Here is a 22986-nt window from a genome sequence, read left to right as displayed (position 1 = left end):
ACTTAAGCACAGACCAACTAAACTGTTAACAAATTGTTTTAAAACTAACATGGATACATTTAAAAAGTACTTAAGACCACACCCCTTTGAATGTATGTCTTGTAACAGTGCTGTCTAACATCTGTGGTACCGAGGGACAGAATTTTTCTGGCCTACACAGCAGAGGGTGAAAAATGGAGGCCAGTTTTGACCACACCCACTTTAAACCACAGCCATGTTACCACTAAAGTTTTTAAGACCATACTCACATTAATGGTGGTAGTGCATCCATCACTCATATGTAAAATAAGTTTATTATGTCATATTAGGACATACCCTTAAGTTCATATGTCTCCTCCTCCCCTGTCGGTAGCACAGCAACCCCCCAGCACATAATTACATACCTTAGGGTTCCCCTAACAACTATTTACAAAGGCAAACAAACTCCCAGAAAAAACCCCTGCCAGGTTCACCACCAACAGGCAGCATAGGGCAGGCAGAGTATGGCACACAGGCAGCATAGGGCAAGCAGAGTATGGCACGCACAGACAGGGTAGGGCAGGCAGAGTATGGCACAAACAGACAGAGTAGGGCAGGCAGAGTATGGCACAAACAGGCAGCATAGGGCAGGCAGAGTATGACGCACAGGCAGCATAGGGCACGCAGAGTATGGCGCACACAAACAGCATAGGGCAGGCAGAGAATGGCACACACAGGCAGCACAGGGCAGGGCAGGCAGAGTATGGCACATACAGGCAGCATAGGGCAGACAGAGTATGGCACACACAGGCAGCATAGGGCAGGCAGAGTACAGCAGAACAGGCAGTGTAGGGAAGGAGACAGATAAACCTAGCATGATTACATAAGTAATTGATCATGAACAATCCAAGATAAACAGTTGTCGGCACTGCTCCTACAGGAGGTGTAAACAGGTGATCAATGCAGGTGCCTACAGTTTGCAGTCTTACAGGTCTGAACAATGCAGGACCTTACAGATGTGAACAATGCAGTTGATTACAGCCTGAATCTGAGATGTGAACAATGCCAGTTAATCTCAGTGTTGATACAATTTAAAGCTTAAACAGGCACACAAGTGGGGGGTCAAGGGCCAGATGTGGCCCGCAGACCACTAGTTGGACAGCAATGCCTTATAACAAAAAACTGCTAAATGCAAATGCCCTTACATTTAATTTTCTCTATGTACACAACAAAGGAAACCAAAAGAAAAAACTAGAGTGCGTGAAGTTTCAGCAATTAAAGCAGATAATTATGTTTTTAAGAACCAATGCCACCTATCAAGATCTGATAACAGAGTGTATACTGTATGTAACACTTTTGCAATACTGTAATACGTGCCCCCCACAAATGGGCTATATTCATCCATATTTTATGTGAATGTTGTATAATTTTGTATTACCATAATAGATATGACATGTATTTATACATGTCAAATACAAAACAAATGGATACAATATGAAAATTTTTTTCAGCTAAAAGTCACTTACAGGGAGGTGCCCATTCTGATATTTAGGTTTCTTTACTAGTGATGAGCGAATCTGTGCCATTTTGCTGAAAAATGTACAAAAGGTTTTTTTTTGATGTGTCTTTATTTTTTGACACACGCGGCTTTTTTTTGTTGCACAGCAAATTTTTGCGCCCGTTTCATGAAAGAATCCGCCAGTGGTGAAACGGACGTAAAAATTTGCTGTGCAACAAAAAAAGCTACGTGTGTCAAGAAATTTTTTGTGCCCGCTTCACCATTGGCGGATTTTTTCATGAAACAGGCGCAATAATTTGCAACAGAAAAAGTTTGCTGTGTGACAAAAAAATGACACACATCGAAAACACTTTGCTCATCACTATTCTTTAGAATATGCCTGGTGCAGCTTCAAATCTGACATTTTGTTGTAAATGTGTTAAATGAAACTTACCTGCATTTGGCCTATGTACATAAGTATTTATTGATGTAGAACTTCCGTGCCGCCTGGGAGCCCCTGCAGTACTCAGTGTCATCTAAATATGTAAAGAAAATAGATCTGTGTTAAATATGACCATAGTGTTTTTAAAAAGTTAAGTATAAATTAAATTATCATGGCAAGATGAAAATCAAGCTGTCTTTATAGAAAAAAATGTCAGTAGTGTGTATATAATAGCATGTTCCAAATGATCTTGTTTAACTTGCCATGACACCTATGCTCATTTTTGTTGTACTTACAACTTCAAATTACGATTCTTTACATACAAATTTGACAAAATACATTTTATTTTTTTTCTTTACAGTTCATTATGGCACATTGATAGTAAGGGTCATTCTCTAACACTGGTGCAAATGTACACTGCTGCAGTAACCAGTAACAATCAGACTTTTGCATTCATAATTGTAACTGCACTAAACAGACCAAAGCTGACTGGTTGCTATAGTTGCCGATTAGTTAAGGGCACTTGCATTGTTTTCATTTTCAAATAAGCCTTAGTGCACATTTGGTTCATAAACTATTTTACTATAAATACTATATAACTAACCAGTCACTTGGTCCACACATTGGGACATATTTACTAAAACTTGCCTAGTTATATTATAAATACATTGGCATAATTACACAACGTATTTTTGCCCCTGATAGTTCTGCACATTACATTTGCAGTGTTGCAGAAAAAAACTTTGTTGAAGATAGACAAGCTGTATTTTTGCATCTTAGTAAATATTACCCATTGTTTCCCTTGCAGGGAATTTGACACTCGCAAAAGAAAAAAAAACTGTAAATAAAAAGGAGCCAGTGTCCAACTGGCCAACCTGGGCACCAGCAAATTAGAAACCTTAGGACAAGAGACCACATTCCAATAGGTTTTTCTGCTGCTCTTCACTTACTTTTGTACCACACTGTCTTGTCAATACATTCTATGATTTCTGCCCTTAATTTATCTCTCCCTTCACCCCTTGGTCCCTTATTCCCCGTTCTAAACCCATCTGATATTTTTCTCCTATTTTCTTCTTTCCCTTAGGGTGTTGTCTACTACTTTATCATTCCTCTCTTCAATCTATTCTATTCTCTCTCATGCAGAAATGGCCATGGTACTAACATAGAGGCCAATTAGGTGGTTGAGTAGAAGGCCATTCTGGTTCCAAAGCTCACCACAAATGAAAATCTCTTTAATAAGAACCTGGATTCTATCTGTTAGTTAATCTGGGAAAAGCCCACTTCATTCTTTTTTTAGCACACATGGAGCTTTTGTTAAGCCAGACAAATACCAGAAAAAAAATATTATACATATCATTCTTATTTCTGGAATTTATAGACTAAAGAGCCCTCCCAACAATTAAAATCTTCCTTATATATTATGATTCTGTGGTGTCAATTATGTGGTAACATCTCTGTCACTGACCGCAATCACTGACACCACATCAATATACTGCACATATTTTATGACACATGATACATTTGTGATAATATACATGATTTCCCTTTTTTCCAAATTTTTTGATGTCAACTTGTTTTGTGTTATTTTCAAACCACACTAGGGGCCAAAAGCAGAGTGTTAAGAGCAGAGATGTCAAATGCGTGCCCTTCAAATGTCATTAACAACAAATCCCAGCATCTTCAGTAGGTCAGCTGGTAGTTGAGTCTATAGCAGGTGGAGGGCAGAAACCGACATCAATGGTTAATGTAATTTTAGCAGCTTACCACACAGTTAGTAATATTAAAGCAGCACTGCTGGCTCATAAATAAACAAACAAGATGTTTGTAGCAGTTTTCAAGCGGATGAAGAAGTGGCTAAATGAATGTGAAGGGAGAAATATATAATTTCTGCAACTGAATTATGTGTAGGCTGCAGTTAAAATGGCATAATATAATTATTTCATATTTTCTCTGGAAGTCCCCACCCAAAACCAATGATTAGGGGAAACAGTGACTTCAGATTTGTTTGGGTTCCCTTAACAACCATATTAAACATAATGGAACTCAGGACAGCGATGGCATCATGTTTACAAGCTTCTCAGAGAAAGCATTGGTGCATACAATGCCTAGAACAGCTGTTGGCTGCAGACATCTATAGTGTATGGCAGTTAGACTGCCTAAGGCACAAGCTATAATAAGCATGGGCATGATTCATACTGGCGGATGGACTTGTTCCCTCTATCTATTGTCCCCCATAGACAGTTCCATATTGGGAAGTGACTGCCAACAGTTCTTGGCATTTTGAGAACTGCAGTTTTTACTGTGAAGATGACAGCATTTCCCTTCAGAGGATAATTGTTATTTTAATTTTTAATTTTAAGAATGTAAAAATCTGAACTTAACCAACAACTACAAAACTACTGCATTACTGTCTTTAGTGAGGTGGGGCAGGGGCAATTGCCCTGGGCCTCATACATAGTAGGGCCTCATAAGCAGTGGTTTTAGGTAGGAAATACACCACGGTATAATTTATAGAAGAGAAGGTAGTGCAACACTGAATGTAATAGTAGGAACAATACATTCTGGGAAGAAACAGTGAGACTGTAGGACAGCAGATATAGTAAAGCAACATGGTGACAGTAACACTTATCAGTGTTATTTAGACTTCATTTGTTCTGAAATACAAAAGCAAGGACCCACTGACATCAGTCAAGTGATTCTGGGAAAAGTATTTCAGCAATGGATCCGGGGATTTAAGTTACACAGATATAGTCCTACGTCTTATAACGCTCCCACAAAAACTGCTCTGCCCTGGGCCCCCACCACTAAAGACAGCCTTGGCAGAACTAAATAATGCAGAAATCCGCAATGCTGCTTTAATGTAAATAAGCTGAGTCATTAATTTAGCGCCTGTCTATATTTTGGAAAGCCTTAGATAGTGTGTACAGAGCACCTTTTTGTTGCCAGGCTTGGGGAAGGAGTAGGATTTGAATCTCGAGATAATTCCACCTGCTGACCAACTCTAGAAACCACAATGGCAGAGAGGAACATTAAACATGCTGCCAGAAAAAAAACATTTTTTTTTTACAATTTGAAAATGAAAATTCTCTCTGGGGGGCAGTAATAACAAAACTGAAGTTAGGGTCACTGCCAACAATTTTCATGCATTATATGGCTTTGCATAAGATGTTTACTTTTTATCTAAACTTTCAAAACATACATTCTCTATTACTTTCAAAGAGTATAGTATTTTTATTCAAGTGCATTTACTGTCTCTCTGTCCAGCTTTCAGGTACTGTACATGTATTATCCAAGGTTCCACTGAATACAAAGTCACACAGCATTAAGCTGCTTGGTAATGCTCTTCCTTTCAACCCTGTCTTTTCCATTTGTTAACCCAACAGACCACAAGCACCCAGTCTATACCTTACAGTGTGGATTCTTTAAAATTAATGGAAATAAACACCCATGTGGATCAGATACACAGGGCTTGTATTGAAAATGTGATCCTTAGACAATTTTTTTTTATATGTAATGATTATCTTCACCTGTACTGAAAAAAACTATAAATTATTTCATTAACTAGGTGGCATGAATTATTGGCATAAGCCCTTTATGTTGAATGCTCCTCACACCCCCCCCCCCTTTAAATTATAAAGCTATAAATTATTTGGTTAAATAGGTGGCAAGCATTATTGGCATAAGCCCTTTATATTGAAATTATGTTGAATGCTCCTCACCATCCCACCACCCCCATTATAATCTGACATAGCCTGTGATTGGGCATTTGGATTACTTTCTGGCACCTACATTAGATTTATGGTTAAAGCAAAGTTTGCCTTGATGGCATCTTTCTCAAAATAGCATCTGCCTTCTTACTGCTAATGAAGGAAACATAGGTTTGACTAATTTGCTTCGTATAATGAAACTTTTAGCATTCTAGTAGTTGCAATACACAAGTCTATAGTACTTGGATGGCACTTACCAGCAGAGAATGGCCTTTGTGATGTTGTAATGAACAAATTGATGTTATGCATGCATTACTTACCATTTGATGTTGGGTAGGAGGTGCTGGACATGGTGCACGTTTAAATATAAAGCTTTCTATAACAGAATGAAGACATTTAATTAGATTTCATGGACTATTCTACATAGTTAAAGCAAAAAAAAAAAAAAATGAACAAATAGACTGTGTTACAAACCTGTGCTCAAATTGGGGAAAAAGGATATATAAGCATTTTTTTTTAAATTTGGTTATTTGTTATATGATTATTGCAAAATGCCTATGCTGCTCCAATAGCTTTAACATAATGATGTAAAATATGTGTAATTCTAATTTCATTGTATTCTGTGGTGAAAGGTTGATTGCACTGGGTTGTGATCCCCACCATCTCATGCCCTCATTTCTAAACATCTATAGAATTAGAGGCAGCAAATCATATTTGATCTCAAGAAGAAAATAGAGTTTGCTACTAAATGTCATCATATAAAATCCATATATACCATATTGCAGATATAAGTGGCTCCACTATGCCTGAATATTTCTGTTTGCTAATGTCAGAGAAAAGTCCAGATTCCAAAGTGGAGAGCTGCTGAACAGCAACATAATAGCAGGAATGCCTTGTGCAGGGCTCTCCAACTGTAATCTTTATCTCCTGGTAACGCTGGGAGTTGTAATTTAGGGACAATCTGACATTCACTAGCCGGACAATACTGCTTTATAGAGATACATGGACATCTTTTCAAGATCATAATCAGCAAAATCTGTTTTTCCTAGAGCCAGATTTGTAGTAGGAGTTAAAGCTGACAAACCTTTTGGCTTCATCTACGAAAATACAGTTCATTTTGAGAAGTCTGTGACAATTTGTCCTGCTCATTTTTCTTGCTGCTTTGATCATTCTTAATTAGGCGTTATAAAAAGACCAGAGAGATAGAAACATGTGCATAGCTATGTAAAATCAGATCATGAGTGTCAGGCTTAAGGTGCTATACATAGAATCCTTGTACTCCATTAGTATAGAGCTGTTGGAGAACATTACTGAATTCTGTAGGCCAGAGGTTTTAACATCACCCCCTGTTTTATCCAAAATTGAGTCATTATTCACATTGCCTTATAAAAGCTACAAATATATGAAAATGTAGTTTTGTAATAAAAGAATTTGCCTCTATCTATGTACAATGACACATAAATATATGCTTCTAATGAAACTACTTACCAGACCACTGACAACGCAGAAAAAGACATGAAATACATTTAAGACATGAAATAGAAGTACAGGTATCGGACCCCTTATCCAGAAACCCATTATCCAGAAAGTTCCGAATTACGGAAAGGCCATCTCCCATAGACTCCATTTTTATGAAATAATTCACATTTTTAAAAATGGTTTCCTTTTTCTCTGTTATAATAACCTTGTACTTGATCCCAACTAAGATATAATTAATCCTTATTGGAACCAAAACAATCCTATTGGATCTAATTCCCATTTAAATAATTTTTTTTAGTAGACTTAAGGTAGGAGATGTGAATTACGGACGGACCCCTATCCGGAATACCCCAGGTCCCGAGCATTCTGGACAACGGATCCCTTACCTGTACTTAATATTTAAATCAATGGAGTATTCAAATAGCATTGATAAAGACCAATAACCATGGTAATGTAATCAATTAAAATATCTAGTAGGTAAGAGGAATGCATTCATCTATGTATCTGTCTGTCTGTCTATCTACCCAAAATATTTCTGCTTATAAAAACAGAGTATATTATAAAGCGCTAGAGGTGTGGGATTAATAAATTGCTGGTAATTTATTTATGGGGTTTGGGGGATCTATGCACAATGACACATAAAAGAAAACACATTTCTAGTAAAACTTCTTACCAGACCCCTGATAATGCAGAAAAAGACAAGAAATAACTTATAAGAAGGGAAAAAGAAGCACTTATTACTTAAATCAATAGAGTATTCAAATAGCATTCAAATAACAATCCTAATTGAATTATTAAAAATATATAGGAGATAAGAGGAATGCATCTATAATAATAATATTATATCTATCTATCTATTTATCAAAAGTGCTCCTAGAATACAGAGTATATTAGAAAGTGCTAACCACTGTGTCCAGTTGCTCGGGGGCATGGTTCTGTAAGAACCCGCAGAAGTCCATCAGGTTTGTAGGAATAATGTTCAACCAGCTGCAATACAAACAGGGGAAAGCAATTGTTACTGAATTATGTAGAAGTTTAAATTATACAGTAAACTACTGTGCTTAAAGGACACATAAAGCTTAATAAAGAGTTGTTCTTATATTAAATGCCAAACAAATTTATTTTTTAATTCACACCTTGGTTAGGCAATTTTGTAATCCCAGCAACCAAATGCTAGAGAGAGGCTTGTTAGAAAAATTACATAAGGTACATAATATTAGTAATAGGTGAGAAAAGCGTTAGTGAGAAAAATTAGATAAAAAATCATATAAAACTAAACTTTATATCTAAAGATGTCCACTAGAAGGCGCTCCAGGTAAGACTAATAAAACAACTTCCTAAAACGCATGACAAACATGTCAAATAAAGAAGTATTTGTAAAGTGTAAATCTATTTTAATAGTAACCCTTCACAAGGCTGGCACAAACAGGCTTGCTTTTATATTGTATGGGTACCCAAATATGATCTGATATGCTATTTACTATATTTAAACAGGTTCTACCAACTGTAACATTTTGTCTGATGGTTTATAAAAGCATATTTCATCTGTGCTACACACTAATTCACCCTCCCCATCGGCATTATGTTGTTACTTGATGCAGTGGCAGCTTTAGCTTTCTCCTCCAGAATTAGGCATGACACAACCAGCCTTCTAGCTGTGGGAAATAATATGGGCATAGACATGGATGGCAAATATTCTTAAGAAATGGATAGCTAAGGGCCATTACCTCTCTAAAGCAGACAGGTGCGGCAGGCCAGAAATAAGTGAAGTAAGTAGCCTGCAGTATAGCGGCCTGGTGTAGTTACAGAGTGACTGAACTGGGGATGCACAGAATCTGGATTTGGCTGATTGTTTGTGTTTTTTTGCAGAATTCAGAGTCAGCTGAAGCCGAAGGGTTTAGTGAAACCATATCAGACCCCCAGCTCTGGACAACTGAGCTGACAATGTTTTGTTCAAATTCAGTGCAATGTTTCTATTTCTCTCAAAATAGGATATGCAAATGTTCTCATCTTTTGCAGAGTATTCTATATCTGGCTAAATGCAAACATGATGGATATGGTGAATACATAGACTAAACCAGCAACTGTAGTAACTAATCATGCATGCATGTGATAAGAGGTGTATATTGTGCTAAATTGTTAGCCGTGGATTGTCTCCTAGCCACCTAAATATTGTTTTGTTTCTACAGGACTCTCTGCTACATGGCTTGGAAACAATAGTCCCACAGATGTATGGCTAGAACAATAATTCTTTATCTGACAGGGTAATGTATTTATTTACCTGCCAGTATTAACTGCCAGCTGGCATATATTGTTGTACGAGTATGTTGAAAGGGTTGTTCACCTTTACATTAACTTTTGGTATGATGCAAAGAGTGCTATTCTGAGACAATTTGAATTGGTCTTCATTTTTTATTGTGGGTTTTGAATCATTTAGCTTTTTGTTGAGCAGCTCTCCAGTTTGCTATTTCACATGCTATCTGGTTGCTAGGGGCCAATTTAAAGGAACAGTTCAGTGTAAAAATGAAACTGGGTAAAATGGATAGACTGCACAAAATTAAAAACATTTGTTTTACAGTTAGTTAGGCAAAAATGTAATCTATAAAGGCTGGAGTGAACAGATGTTTAACACAATAGCCAGAACTCTACTTCCTGCTTTCATCTCTCTAACCTCTTAGTTAGTAAGTGACTCTGGGGAGGGGGGGCACATGGGACTGTTCAGTTAGTTTGTGAGCATGCAGGTCAGATTCAAATGTAAACTAACTGAACAGTTATGTCTAGTGGTGAGCGAATCTGTCCCGTTTATGAAATTCACAAAACGACAAGAAAGTTCGCAAAATGGCGAAACACAAAGTTTTTTGATGCATGACTAATTTTTCCACTGCAAATTTTCATGGAAGTTTCGCTAAACAATTCGCCAATGTCAAAATGCGGAATTTCGCTGCAAATCCATGCCTGCCGAAAAAATTAGCTCTTCACTAGTTATGTCCCATATGGCCCAAGTACCAATAACAATAAAACTGTAGCCTCACTGAGGAATAGTTTTTTGACTGCTGGGGTCAGTGACCCCCACTTAATAGCTGGAAATAGTCGGAAAAAGACAAATAATTTAAAATCTATAAAAAATCAATAATAATGACTAATTGGAAAGTTGCTAAGAATAGGTCATTCTATAACATACCAAAATTTAACCTTTAATAATTTCAGCAAAGCTGTGGCTGTTATTCCATCCAGTTGCATGGGTGTCTTATCATTTTTATAAGTTGAGGCGACTACATTGTAGGTCTGCGCTAATCTGGCCTTTGAGCAGCCATGGGGCTATGTGCAAAGTACATGTGTTTTGTTTATAAGTGTTTGAGTGGAAAAAGCTTTAAAGCGGCCACACACTACCTGATTCCCATGGGAAATGATAGTTCAGCCAACAGGCAAACTCTTAGGTAATGACCATTTCTTTTACCTGCCAGAGAGTATCAAATTTCTTCCCATCTGGTATGGATAACTTTCCAGTTTTGTCTCGGTCAATACGGTAATGAGAAATCTTTCTGTCGTGTAGCAGACATAGGGCATATGATCCATTATCATCTCGTTCTCTTATTCTAAAGGATTAAAAAAAAATTCTGTCATTGCCAATCAGGAATATACATTAATTTGTGTTTTATGCACGCTATAGTATATTAAGTATATTAACACAGTTCAATAGATTTATATATAAATAGGATTCCACATACAGTGTGAATTTTAAATAAATCAACAAAGGGTATTTAAAAAAAATCCCACTTGACATTATTTTGGATTTTCTTTTTTTCTCGAAAAAGATCTTTTTTCACTTATTAAATGTGCAGTTGTTGTTTTAAAGCAGCCAAAGCAAAAGCCATTCACCTCTCAAGTCACTGCAATAAAACTTTTATATGGAAATGTAATATGTACTGCTAATGGTAAAAATGGTCGCAATGGGACCAAAATGGCACTTGGCGCCAAATTTTGCATTTTCACAACAAATAAAACCCCTTAGTTAACCCTTTCCCGCATTTCTTGCAAAAGAAGGTTTGCGATTGCAAATTTTTTAGTTTGCGCAGGTGCGCAGGGAATTTAATAAAACTTCTTAATGAAAAAGTCACGCTCGCAATTACGACATCTTCAAGCAGGTGTTATACATTTGCAATGTAATAAATGTTTAGTAAAAAGTATTACATTGCGAACAGCGCTAAACATTCACAAAAATGCCATTTTTACACAGCGCTTGAGATTTTTTATTACGATCCCCCTTTACTGAGTCCAGAACCATTACTCTTTAAAGGGACAGTTCAGTGTAACAATGAAATTGGGTAAAGTGGATAGACTGCGCAAAATAAAAAATATTTGCAATATAGTTAGCTAAGCAAAAATGTAATCTATAAAGGCTGGACTGAGCAGATGTCTAACATAATAGCCAGAACTCTACTTCCTGCTTTCAGCTCTCTAACCTCTTAGTTAGTCAGTTACTTTAGGGGGGCCACATGGGACATAACTGTTCAGTTAGCTTGTGAGCATGCAGGTCAGATTCAATAGCAAACTAACTGAACAGTTATGTCCCATATGCCCCTCAAGTCACTGATTGGCTACTGATTGGTAACAGCTTAGAGTGCTGTAAAGGAGGAAGTAGTGTTCTGGCTCTTATGTTAGACATCTGCTCACTTCAGCCTTTATAAATTACATTTTTGCCTACCTAACTATACTGAAAACATATTTTATTTTACACAGTCTGTCTATTTTACCCAGTTTAATTTATACACTGAACTGTTCCTTTAAAGGGGGCATTGTAATAAAAATCACAAGCAATGTGTAAAATGGTGTTATGTAAGTTCCAATAGTTCAGACTTGAACTAATTTACTTGCTAAATTTATATGCAAATTCTGTAAGAACATTTCTTTCCTTCAGCTGACTGTCAACAACTTTAATGCAAATAATAATAAGTTGCTTTAGCAGAGGGATTTGTTTGTTTCACATTTATACCACACTAATGCATGCTGCATCACAAGCCAAGGTCTGGGCCTGGACTTGAGGTTTTGGTTATTTGTACACAGAGTGCTCTTGATAATATCACATATTTATGGTAGCAGATAGGTTTCATAGCAGCTTAAATACTATATGGGAAATATTCAGAAAGATTTATTCATTTATGATATATCTTGGATTTTGGATAGAGTGTTAAGGTATAAGAGATTTATCCATACAAATAAAACCATATGTATACAGAATACAAAATAGTTAAGAAAATTAAGAGTATGCTTGGACATCATACAATGACATGGGGTTTGGGGCTGAAAGTTTTGAAATGACCATGATAGGGTGCACAATGAGAGATCCGTAGCCAAGAAAAGCAACAAAAAGCAGATTAAATTGCTTTCTGTCATGTTGCCCTACTTTTATTTCTTCAGTGCCCTATTTATCATTTTCATTTGTGAAAAAAAACCACAGCATAGCAGTGCTCTCCCTGTAATCATTGTTTAAACATGTTTGCATTTGAGCTTATATTTTGTTTAACCACTGGTCAGTGCAGGAAGTGAGAAGCTGACTTCTCTTAAAGTAAGCAACCACAAGTATACTGAGAGAACGAGAGCCTTCGTTTTCTGCTAAATCCACAACTTCATTTTGTACTGATACTGTAATATGCATCTTAAAATAATTTACCGACATTAATGAGTGAAACAAGATATACAGCCCTATTTTAAGGTGCATGGGACATAATCACTAAAAAATGAAGTTTGGATAGGTGTTTTAAAATAATGTCTGTGGTTTTGCAAAGAGCAGCAATGCATGATTTAGGGCAAACGTTAGCTGACTAGTGCCTATGCTGCAGCTGCGATCTTTATAGAGGGTAATAGAGTGCAATTAGCAAACAGATCGCTCATTTTCTTGCATCTATAACTATGTTTTTTTGACAACTTATAGAGCAAAACTAGGGGGCGCAGGGGGACAGCATTATGACAACCCCTTTAATGAAATGCCAGGGACTTAATACAAACAGAGGGTGTGGATAACAAAATGTGACTTAGTTTCATACAGTATATTAGCATACATTTTATTACAAACTAATGCATGCAATCAAGGAAGTAGGTGCCTTGGCAAACTGCAGACTCATGCCATTGGCTTCCTAGCATTCAGATTGCAGAAAACCTAAAAATGTATTAGTTCCAAGCATAGTGGACTAACACAGCAGTTCTTTTAAATACAATATCTGCTGAGTGGTGGGATTTTAATCAATACTCATTAAATGCCTTATTCGAGAAAAAATTGTGTAAATAATGCGTTGTGTTTCAGATACTAAAAATAATATCTAATCAAAAAGTTCTATACAGAGGCTGATTTACATACATATGTGCTAATTTGCAACTGATCATTTTTAAGACTTTTTTGTCCCATGGCATATGCCCTAATCATTATTTCAGAGTGTACTTACAGAAAAGATCCATTTGATTTTACTCCACTGATAAGTAACTGCTCAGAATCTTCACGTGAAATCCTTCCATGGAACCATGGCATTTTTTCATGTGCGGTTGTGGCAATTAGCTTCTCTAGCTGAGGTTTCTGGCTGATAATAGCTTGTTCCAGAGCTTCACCCTTAATAAGCAGAAAAATATTGCAAATTGATGCACTTATAAGAAACTAAAGATACACTAATGATATAATTTTTTAGTATATGTGCAACCCCTCTCTGCTTCTTACACAGTGGGTACCAAGGGAGCTCTTTATAATACTATGGAATATGTCACTGTCCAGCTTTGATCAGCTTTATTTGGCAAAGACCTTCCCTAACTGTTATAGACATTTTAAAGACCCTTTAATTTGTTCAAACTGAAACGCTACAATGTCATGAAGAATTGACACAATGAATGGGTTCCTTAGATATGTTTGCAACTATGGTGCATTAACATTGGTTAGTCTGGCCCCTAAATCTCATGCTGTGGTTTGGGGCAGGGGGCAGCATACAGCTAATCACAGAAAACGCCAATCCAATTAAATATGCCTTTATTTATCTGTCATGTCTTCACTTTCATTATTAGTAGATACATTTTTTATTTTATAGGTTTGGTGGTAAAAAAGAAAATCATGGGCTTTACTTACAACTGTGCATACTACAACTGGAAGAGGATACGAAGGGTAAGGTAGGGGGTCTGAAGCCTCACCCAAAGAGGAGGCATTAGTACAATTCATGCATATACATCCTGTCACTGTAAAGCTCAGATACATTAGAGAACCAGTACCTGTAAATTCCATGTTTGATGTACATATTCTCTGATGAGATGTTCTTTAAGATCTTCAAATGGTCCGGTTTTTGGTTGAACACCAGGTAGCCGATTGCATGGTTTCTTGAGCAAGCAGACAAGTCCACTGCTCTCTAGTGTGTGATAATGACACAGTTCAGCAGGGCTGCTATGAGATATGCCACCTGAAATTGCATAAGTCCCATTTAACTCTCTTTCAATAGTATAATGGTAAAAATGTCTGCCATGTGCCACTGATAGAGCGTAACCACCAAGGTAGCTACGACTTTGACGCAACAGATACAGGCCATCAGCTGCACCAGCTTGCCTCAAGTAATCTTCAGATTCTTCACGAGTAATATTGCCAAAAAAGTATGGCAGATTCTGGGCAATATCTGCCATGTTTAAGGAGGGGAAAGCACGTTCAGAAGCACGTCTGCTTCTCTTCTGTCTGTGTGAAAAGAGGAAGAGATATAAAGCATCAGATTTAGACCATCTGTATATTTTGTATGCAACAGCTCTCTTCTCACACTAAGGGGAAAACAAGTCTTTGAATTCGTGTCTAAAGCATAGGAATAAGATTTTTGTAGCCATGGATTAAGAGGAGACCAAAGGTTGGCATATGATAATAGCTGCCTGAGAGAGTTATTTGTTTTCTCTATCTTTGGTTACAGAGAAACAGTAAAAAATACAGTATACTGAACATATACAAATAATAATTTCAGAACTACCTACATTTCTGTCATTAGTTGCTGGTGACAAAACTAGCAAATGCATGGCTGATAAAAATTTAAAAATAAGGTTTATTGGGATTTTAAATGGATACAGGACCCAGGACCTTGATTTCCTGGACATAGATGCCTGCACCAAGAGGGTCTGTGAGCTGCTATCTGTTTTTCCCTATTGGAGCACACAACAACCCCACCTCTAAAGTGTTCCTTAGTAAATTGTGGCTAAAGTATCATGTACATAGGGTGGTTGTTAATTATACATTGTCTACTTGGAGCTGGGTTTTAGTGGGTTCTCTCAAGGTTCTGTATTGGGTCCACTTTTATTTAATGTGTTCATTAATGACTTAACGGAAGGAAATTGTAAGTAATAAATCACTATTTGCAGATGTCACCAAACTATGCAGCCCAATTAATTCCAAGCAGGATATGTCATCCTTGCAGCAGAATCTTGACAAACTGGCAATCTGGGCAGCTAAGTGGCAGAGAAGATTCAATGTTGATAAATGGCATACATCGGTATTATGCAAGCCAGTTATTTCCTTAATAGGGCTGCACTAGGCAAATCTATAATGCAGTAGAAGCTTGGAGTCTTTGTAGATAATAAACTGGGCAATGTCAAGCAATGTCAGGCAGCAGCTGCTAGGGGAAACAAGGTTTCAGCTGTAGTAAAAGGGGCACAAAATACAGAGTGAGTTAATACAGGGTTATTGAAAATAGCTCTTAGTATAAGTTGATCCAGGGACTTGTCTGATCTCAGAGTCAGGAAGAAATTTCTTGAGGCAAATTAGAGAGGCTTCAGGTGGGTTTTTTTTGCCTTCTTCTGAATCTAGCAGTGAGGCAGGTTTAATATAGACATAAAAGCTTTATCTTGATGGGCGTGTGTCTTTTTTCAAACTAAGTTACTGTGTTACTTATTAGGTGCAGCCTTATGTATACTTGCAATGTATTGTTTTTCACCTTGCTCTGCTAAGCCTCACTATAGGGATATTCATCAAAAATCAAACTTCTAAAGAATCATAATTGAGAAGAAAGACTTTTTTAAAAATGGAAATTTGATTACTAGAGTTACCAGAGGGTTTTTGCCTCCCTGGATATCTGGCTGCTCATTGCCACCCAAGGAAAGGTATGGCTAATTTTCTAGATCAATCTAGGTTTTAAACAAAATTAATGAGTAGTAGTGATGAGCAAATCTGGGCACTGGGTACTAGTGAAACGCTAGCCTTCAAGCTTGTGCAATTTTGGGATATTGCACTTAGCATTTACAACTATACAGCAATTCCTGTTGATTTAAAGAAATACTGTTGCAGAATGTATGAACAAAGAACAATGAATCTTTGAACAATGACTCCAAATCCTAAATACATTATATAGTGAGGGGAAGTAGTAGTGGCACCCAAAATGTATTAAATGTAATGAGAGACAGAGGGTAGTGGCACCCAAAATACATTAAGTACAGTGAGAAGCAGTGGGAACTTTAGCCTTTAATTTAAATACATCAAATACAGTGAGAGATAATGATTTCTGACACCACAGACTCCCTTACCCTGCAAAAAATCGGGTTTCTTGAAGTGTAGAGAAGATTTCTGTAGACATCAAGATTAAATCAGAAATATTTTGCATTGCACCTAGTGGTAGACATGAGAACAGCACCCAAGCAAGAGATACCCTTATTTGGTATTATACAACCTGAGTCTGATTTAAGGTACATTAAGTAGAAAAACCAATAGTTTATCTGAAAGCAGTTCTAATGCACAATGCACTGAGATAGCTGCCTACACACCAATATTACAATTTAAAAAATTACATCTGTTGATTTAAGAATTACATTTTAAATGATAGCGTGAATTTTCTGCAGTGTAAACAGTGTTATTTAGAAAAAAAGTACACCACAACAATTATGACAGAATCCCTTTAACGATAAAACAGAAGCACTGACCATATTAATTTGAGATTTAAACCTTTAGGACAATGACACGAGGAGATTAGTCACCCTGCGATTAATCTCCTTTAGCAGTGGTAACTAATCTCCTCTGAATGCTTTCCTGCCGGCAATAATGTAAATTACTGTTAGGAACATATGTGTCGCTTCAACTTTCCGAGGTCTCCCAAAATTTCCTTGCGAGGCTACTTTGGAAAGCCGAAGCAACTCATGGCCTTGTCGTGCCATTGCTGCCCTATGTCATTGTTCTTAATGTGACAGAAATGATGCCACATTATTAAAACGTGTGTGCAAAATAAACTTGTATGATAAAAATGGGGTCATTATCTGATAAACAGATTGATTTCTTATTGTGGCAATGGTGGTGCCGGCAGAGAGGTTAACGCCTCCTTTTCAGCATTTTCAAAGTTTGTGCAGAAAAGGAGACCATTGAAACACTTAAATGTTTCATAGTAGATGTTGCAAGCTGCTGTCTATAGCAAACTGACCCAACCACAAATATGCTAGTGTCAAGATGACCACACTTCCTTTGGCAATATACAAACAAATAGCTACACAAGTTTCAAAAGTAAAACTTGCAGACAGTATTCATTAGCTCTTCTATTGTATTTTGTTTTTGTATGAAAATAGTGATCAGATTTATGGTTTAACACTATTTTATCCCAAGAGAGACTGTACAGTTTGATACAAACTACTATGTATTTTATGCAGCCAAAACAATATGTGCAGTAAAGCCACCATTAGCTTAAAAATAATCATCAGCAATTTCTCCCTCCACCACCAGGTCTGTTAGGAACTATACTTTATGAAATAAAGGCAGATAAAGCTTCCATGTATAGCAAAAATAGAGTGTGCCTGATTACTAGCTTCTCATTAACAGCAAGAAAATTGTATTCACAGCAGCTGTCTAGGCAAAAATATCTTTAAATGATCTTTAAACAAAGATAACAGCTTTAACACAAAAACAGCTGAGCTGATAATTGCAGCAGCTTACATGCCAAACCATCATACAATGACATGTACAGATTTAGTAGTTATTTATATACATACGTCAATGGTCCATACCTGTTGGGTATGATGGTTATTGCAGTTAAAAATAGCTCTCAATTTCCTTTTACCTTTACTGGCAACTAATGAATAATGCTATAACTTAAAGATGCACTATATACTGACTTTGCTCTTCACTCCATTATGTTATACTGCTTCTCTGTATTGCTTTATTATGAGAATCAAGGTACAGTATAATATAGTATAATATAATACCACATTGAAATGCTCAGTTGGCATACAGCAGTTATGCATGACCAATGTGGTCTGCCCTACAGGTAGAATAATTAGTGCAGGTCTCAGCAATTGTCCATTAATACAGTGATGACTGCTTTCAGCAGTGTAGTATTCATGATGATCGGATGGGTAGAGGCATGTAGGCCCTCTGCTGCATACAGCTGAGATCATATTAAGGACTGTACTGTGTTGCATGGTCTTTAGTAGGTCCTTCTTAATCACTTGAGTCAAGAATACACAAAGAAGTCATTTTCTCCACCATGGACATAACCTATGGCAGGCAGTAAGGACAGGGCTGTTTGTGCCACCAACGCTCTGTACCTCATGATGTATATAAATAGGGGCACTAAAAGGCATTTATAAAAGGTCCCATAGTTAAAAGTTCCAAAGCCGTAAACTAAAATCTTCAGCAAATGGTATATCACTGTCCCAAAGTGTTGTAATTAAAGGGTGTGCTCTCTGGTGTAGAAAAATGCCCTTCCTTTTGCTTCTGTTTCTAGCTCTGTACCTCATGCCAGATGTTATTATCCAGAGCAAAGTGCAGAGTCCAGCTAGAATCTTGACAAAAGTGCTTTTGAAATGAGTACCAAGAGGTGTGATATTGTGCCCCTTATTTCTCTTGCAATTCTATTTGAGATCTAAGAAAATGACTCAGATTGGCTTTGGTTGACTGCATAATGAAAATATATTTACAGATTAGTATTTCCTAGTATGGATAATTAAGATATTTACACCTAAATATTAATTTTATCTTAACTACAATTTTCCAATATTTAAAATTTACATTTGCTTTATGTATTCTTGTATATTCCTGACTGCACATTTTACTGAAATATTTTTTACGGACACAGTTTGGGCCATTTAACAGTGTTGGGACAAGCTGCCATGTGTTTCACACACTAGGGGGCTGATTTACTAACCCACGAATCCGACCCGAATTGGAAAAGTTCCGACTTGAAAACGAACATTTTGCGACTTTTTCGTATGTTTTGCGATTTTTTCGGATTCTTTACGAATTTTTCGGATCCAATACGATTTTTGCGTAAAAACGCGAGTTTTTCGTATCCATTACGAAAGTTGCGTAAAAAGTTGCGCATTTCTCGTAGCGTTAAAACTTACGCGAAAAGTTGCGCATTTTTCGCGTACGTTTTAACGCTACGCAAAATGCGCAACTTTTTACGCAACTTTCTTAATGGATAGGAAAACTCGCGTTTTTACGCAAAAATCGTATTGGATCCGAAAAATTCGCAAAACATACGAAAAAATCGCAAAGTACCGATCATTACGAAAAAAACGCAATCGGACTCCATTCGACCCGTTCGTGGGTAAGTAAATCAGCCCCTAGGTCTTTATGTATTGAGATTGGATATGGGGATAAAGAAATATTTGCTGATAATATAATGTATAATGGCATGGCTGATATCCTAAAAGTTTGGTATATAGGTTTCCAGCTTTAGCTCACTGATAAACAAAGAGTTTATCAGTTAGAAGGTACTGATTAGTGAGACGGAAGGAAATAGTTAAGAAACTAGATATAGAACCTAAATATAGAAATGATTCATAAAAGGATATATAATAAACTTATATTTTCTAAATCAGTTCATAACTACAGTTTCTCCAGAAAGGCTAAGATGCCTTATACTCATCTCATTAAGCAGGCAAATTGAATAGTCATTTGGAAATAATGTTCCTGTTGCCCCATCCCTCTGTTAGGATAATGAGACTAATAAGCATAGGTAGGTGAGGAAAGCATTCACTTTGCTCACTATGGAAGGGTAGTGACATGTTCTCTACCAATAATTTGTTATTAGTCTTTTAGAGAAATCAGAAGCAAGTCATGTTGCGATGGCAGATTCTGTTAATGCCTTTAAGAGGGGCTTGGATGATTTCTTGAACAAGCATTATATTCAAGGCTATTGTGATACTAATATCTATAACTAGTATAGATATTGGTATATATAGATAAATATGTGAGTGTATAGATAGGTCAGTATGAATGTGTGTATATATGTGCATTTGGGTTGGCTTGGAGGTGCTGAGCTTGATGGACTTTGGTTTTTTCTCAAGCCAACTTAACTGTGTAACTATTTTCAAAAATAGGCAAATGATATTCCTGTTCCTCTTCCTGTTTTCAGAAACACATCTGCACACCACCCTTACTGTTCATATTGCCCAGTAATCAAAGAGCCATCCTGGGAAACACAAATAGAGAGTCACTGACACAATTTTGAGTGTATGAAACTTAGTAACCCTAGCTGTAAGGCTAGTAGACATAGTGCTAATATAGGTGATTGGCAAGTGATTGTTATTAAAGAGATTAAAAAATAAAAAGAATATCACACTGTGAAAAATCGCAGTTTTCTTAAGTTCATCCAGGTGTATGAGCAACAGGCATCTGCTATAACACGAATCTTTCAGAAGTTAGAATAGAGTAAAGGCTGATTGGGGGAGCTGCAGTTATTCATCGGATTAATGAGCCTAGAAAACAAGTTCATTCAATAAGCAGATGCATTTTGTGGCAAGCTGAAATGAAGCATGAGCAAATTTTACAAAACCTTGGCACAGCCACTTTTTCTACTTCCCTATTTATATCATCGACCATTTAAGCTCAGCGCCTATTTGTAGGTTTAGTGGCAGAAAGGGATGTTGGGAGTTAAAGTGGGCTCATTCACGGTTGTTTCCTTTTATAATTTCATTTTCTGCTAAAACCATCACACGTACTATTTACGACTGTCCTCTACAATGCAAGGTGTATGTAAGTATTATTGCTGTTTTAACTTTAATGTGGTTCTGATGCAACTGGAACAAACAAATAGCCAGGACAGGTAATACCTTTAATATATTTCACCTAGAGGCTATTTAGTCTGTACTTTGCTTGTACTTTGCTTCATGTCCAGCTCGTAGATTTTTATAAAATCTTACCTGACGTAATGGAAAAAGAGACCATAGAAAGACAAAGAAGCTGGAAGGGCAAAATGTGAAAAAAACAGGGAAAAAGAATAAGGAGGTAAGTAGATGTGAAAAATAGAACCCAAGGTGACAGCCAGTGAAAAGACTGTACTTTTTGAAATTTTCTCTAGTGCTCCAGGTATGTATTAATACATTTTACTCAAAAAAGCACTTACTTTGGGTAAAAATAATTACACCACCTTCAAGTTGGTCTCAGAAATGTGCAACGTAAGTAATTTATGTAATAAAATGTCTAATATGAATTTTGTATTATTTACATCTTTTAACATGTAGCAGCAATAATGGTAAACCGTATGATACACTGTGTGTCAGCAACACGTTAACCTTTTTAGAAAAGGGCATTTTCCTAAAAGTCAATTTGTGTGTTGACAGTATGCCTTTAAGATTAACAGCACATTACAGTTACATTTCTCATGACAGGAAAAGAAAAGCCTGTTACGCCTGATGTATCTTGCATTCAGATAAAAATGTTTTTGAACAGGATGCAAATAAGTGAAACTGTTCCTGTACTATGTTTATAAATGTATATATATATATATATATATATATATATATATATATATATATATATATATATATATATATATATATGTATATATGTATAAATATGGGTTGTACATGCAATTATAATACACTAATATTTGTTTGAACCACAAGACCCTTGGTGCTGGTTGTGTTTGATTTGGTATCTATTTGGTATTCCGTGCACAGGGGCAGCAACTTTCGGAGTGTGGTGCTGTCGTGTGGACTTTTATATATATATATATATATATGGAAAAAGGCCTCAAGCAGGGTTGGTGAATTTCGTGAAAGATTCAGCTGAATACCGAACTGAAACCTAATTCGCGTATGCAAATCAGGATAAGGAAGGGCAAAAGAGAACCACGTGCACAGAAAAATTTGGGTGTAAGGACTTTATCAGAATATATGCAACAGATCAGTCAATAACTCCAGACACCTCTCATATTATTTTCCACTTAAACAAATTTCACACATTTCACCCTTTCTTCCTAGTCAACCATACTGTTTCCAGGAGTTATCCAGCAAGTAGCTTTCATAGTCAGGATTCATATAAGTACGCTTATGACACACTGCTTCAAAACAAATTGTCATGTCTTTCATGAATTCAGCTACAGTAGACAGGCCAAAGCGTTTTTGAAAACTCATAAAAATGATCACATTTTAATGCAACAATCAGAAATTTTAATGAATGGAATATGAGCTCAAGGTCATTGGGGCTACCTAGGTCCAAATGGTTTAGGGCAAAAAGTGGATGGGAGCAATGGGCAGATATAAGAGAGGAGTATTCATACTTACACAAGCAGTTGCTGGAATCGAATTTGACAACTATCTGCTTTTCAGGCTGACAAACCTGTTTAAACCTCAAACCCTCAAAGCTGCCAGCAGTAACAATAGCATTAGCTTTGGTAAGAATAATACAAATATAACAGTGGAATAAAAGCATAAAGGCAAGTTTACCTTTTACCCTTTTTCATCATATTTGTTTAATAGAAATAATTGGCACATCAATTTGTTATTTATTGTTGCTTCCATCCTGCTTTATTTCCCATATTTTGTATAAAGGTGTTACTGACTCCAAAACAGGTCATAGGGAAAACCCTTTTGGGCTTATTTGCAAAGGTCAGATGTTGTTGGTCACAAAAAGGGTAACAAAAATGTTAGAGTCCTGTGCATTAAGTACTTGCACCTAACCCCAAAAAGGGAAGGCAGGC

General features: G+C 36.6%; 1 protein-coding gene across 2 annotated transcripts in view; it reads right to left on the bottom strand.

Annotated features, from left to right (window-relative positions):
- The window catches only part of syk (spleen tyrosine kinase), a 35439-nt gene that overhangs the window by 5089 nt on the left and 7364 nt on the right, over positions 1 to 22986 (bottom strand). The window contains exons 2-8 of one of the 2 annotated variants that reach the window (XM_002937027.3): positions 14330 to 14780; positions 13525 to 13685; positions 10542 to 10680; positions 7990 to 8071; positions 5926 to 5981; positions 4831 to 4899; positions 1911 to 1992 (exon numbers count right to left, since the gene is read on the bottom strand). In XM_002937027.3, coding sequence (XP_002937073.2) covers positions 1911 to 1992; positions 4831 to 4899; positions 5926 to 5981; positions 7990 to 8071; positions 10542 to 10680; positions 13525 to 13685; positions 14330 to 14731 — 991 coding nt within the window. In that variant the 5' untranslated portion in view covers positions 14732 to 14780. The remainder of the gene's footprint in view (positions 1 to 1910; positions 1993 to 4830; positions 4900 to 5925; positions 5982 to 7989; positions 8072 to 10541; positions 10681 to 13524; positions 13686 to 14329; positions 14781 to 22986) is intronic. The other variant, XM_012971474.2, reaches the window with a different exon arrangement.

The sequence above is a fragment of the Xenopus tropicalis genome, chromosome 1, assembly GCF_000004195.4.
Source record: "Xenopus tropicalis strain Nigerian chromosome 1, UCB_Xtro_10.0, whole genome shotgun sequence".
NCBI lineage: Eukaryota > Metazoa > Chordata > Amphibia > Anura > Pipidae > Xenopus > Xenopus tropicalis.
This window is presented reverse-complemented; position numbering and strand designations above follow the sequence as displayed.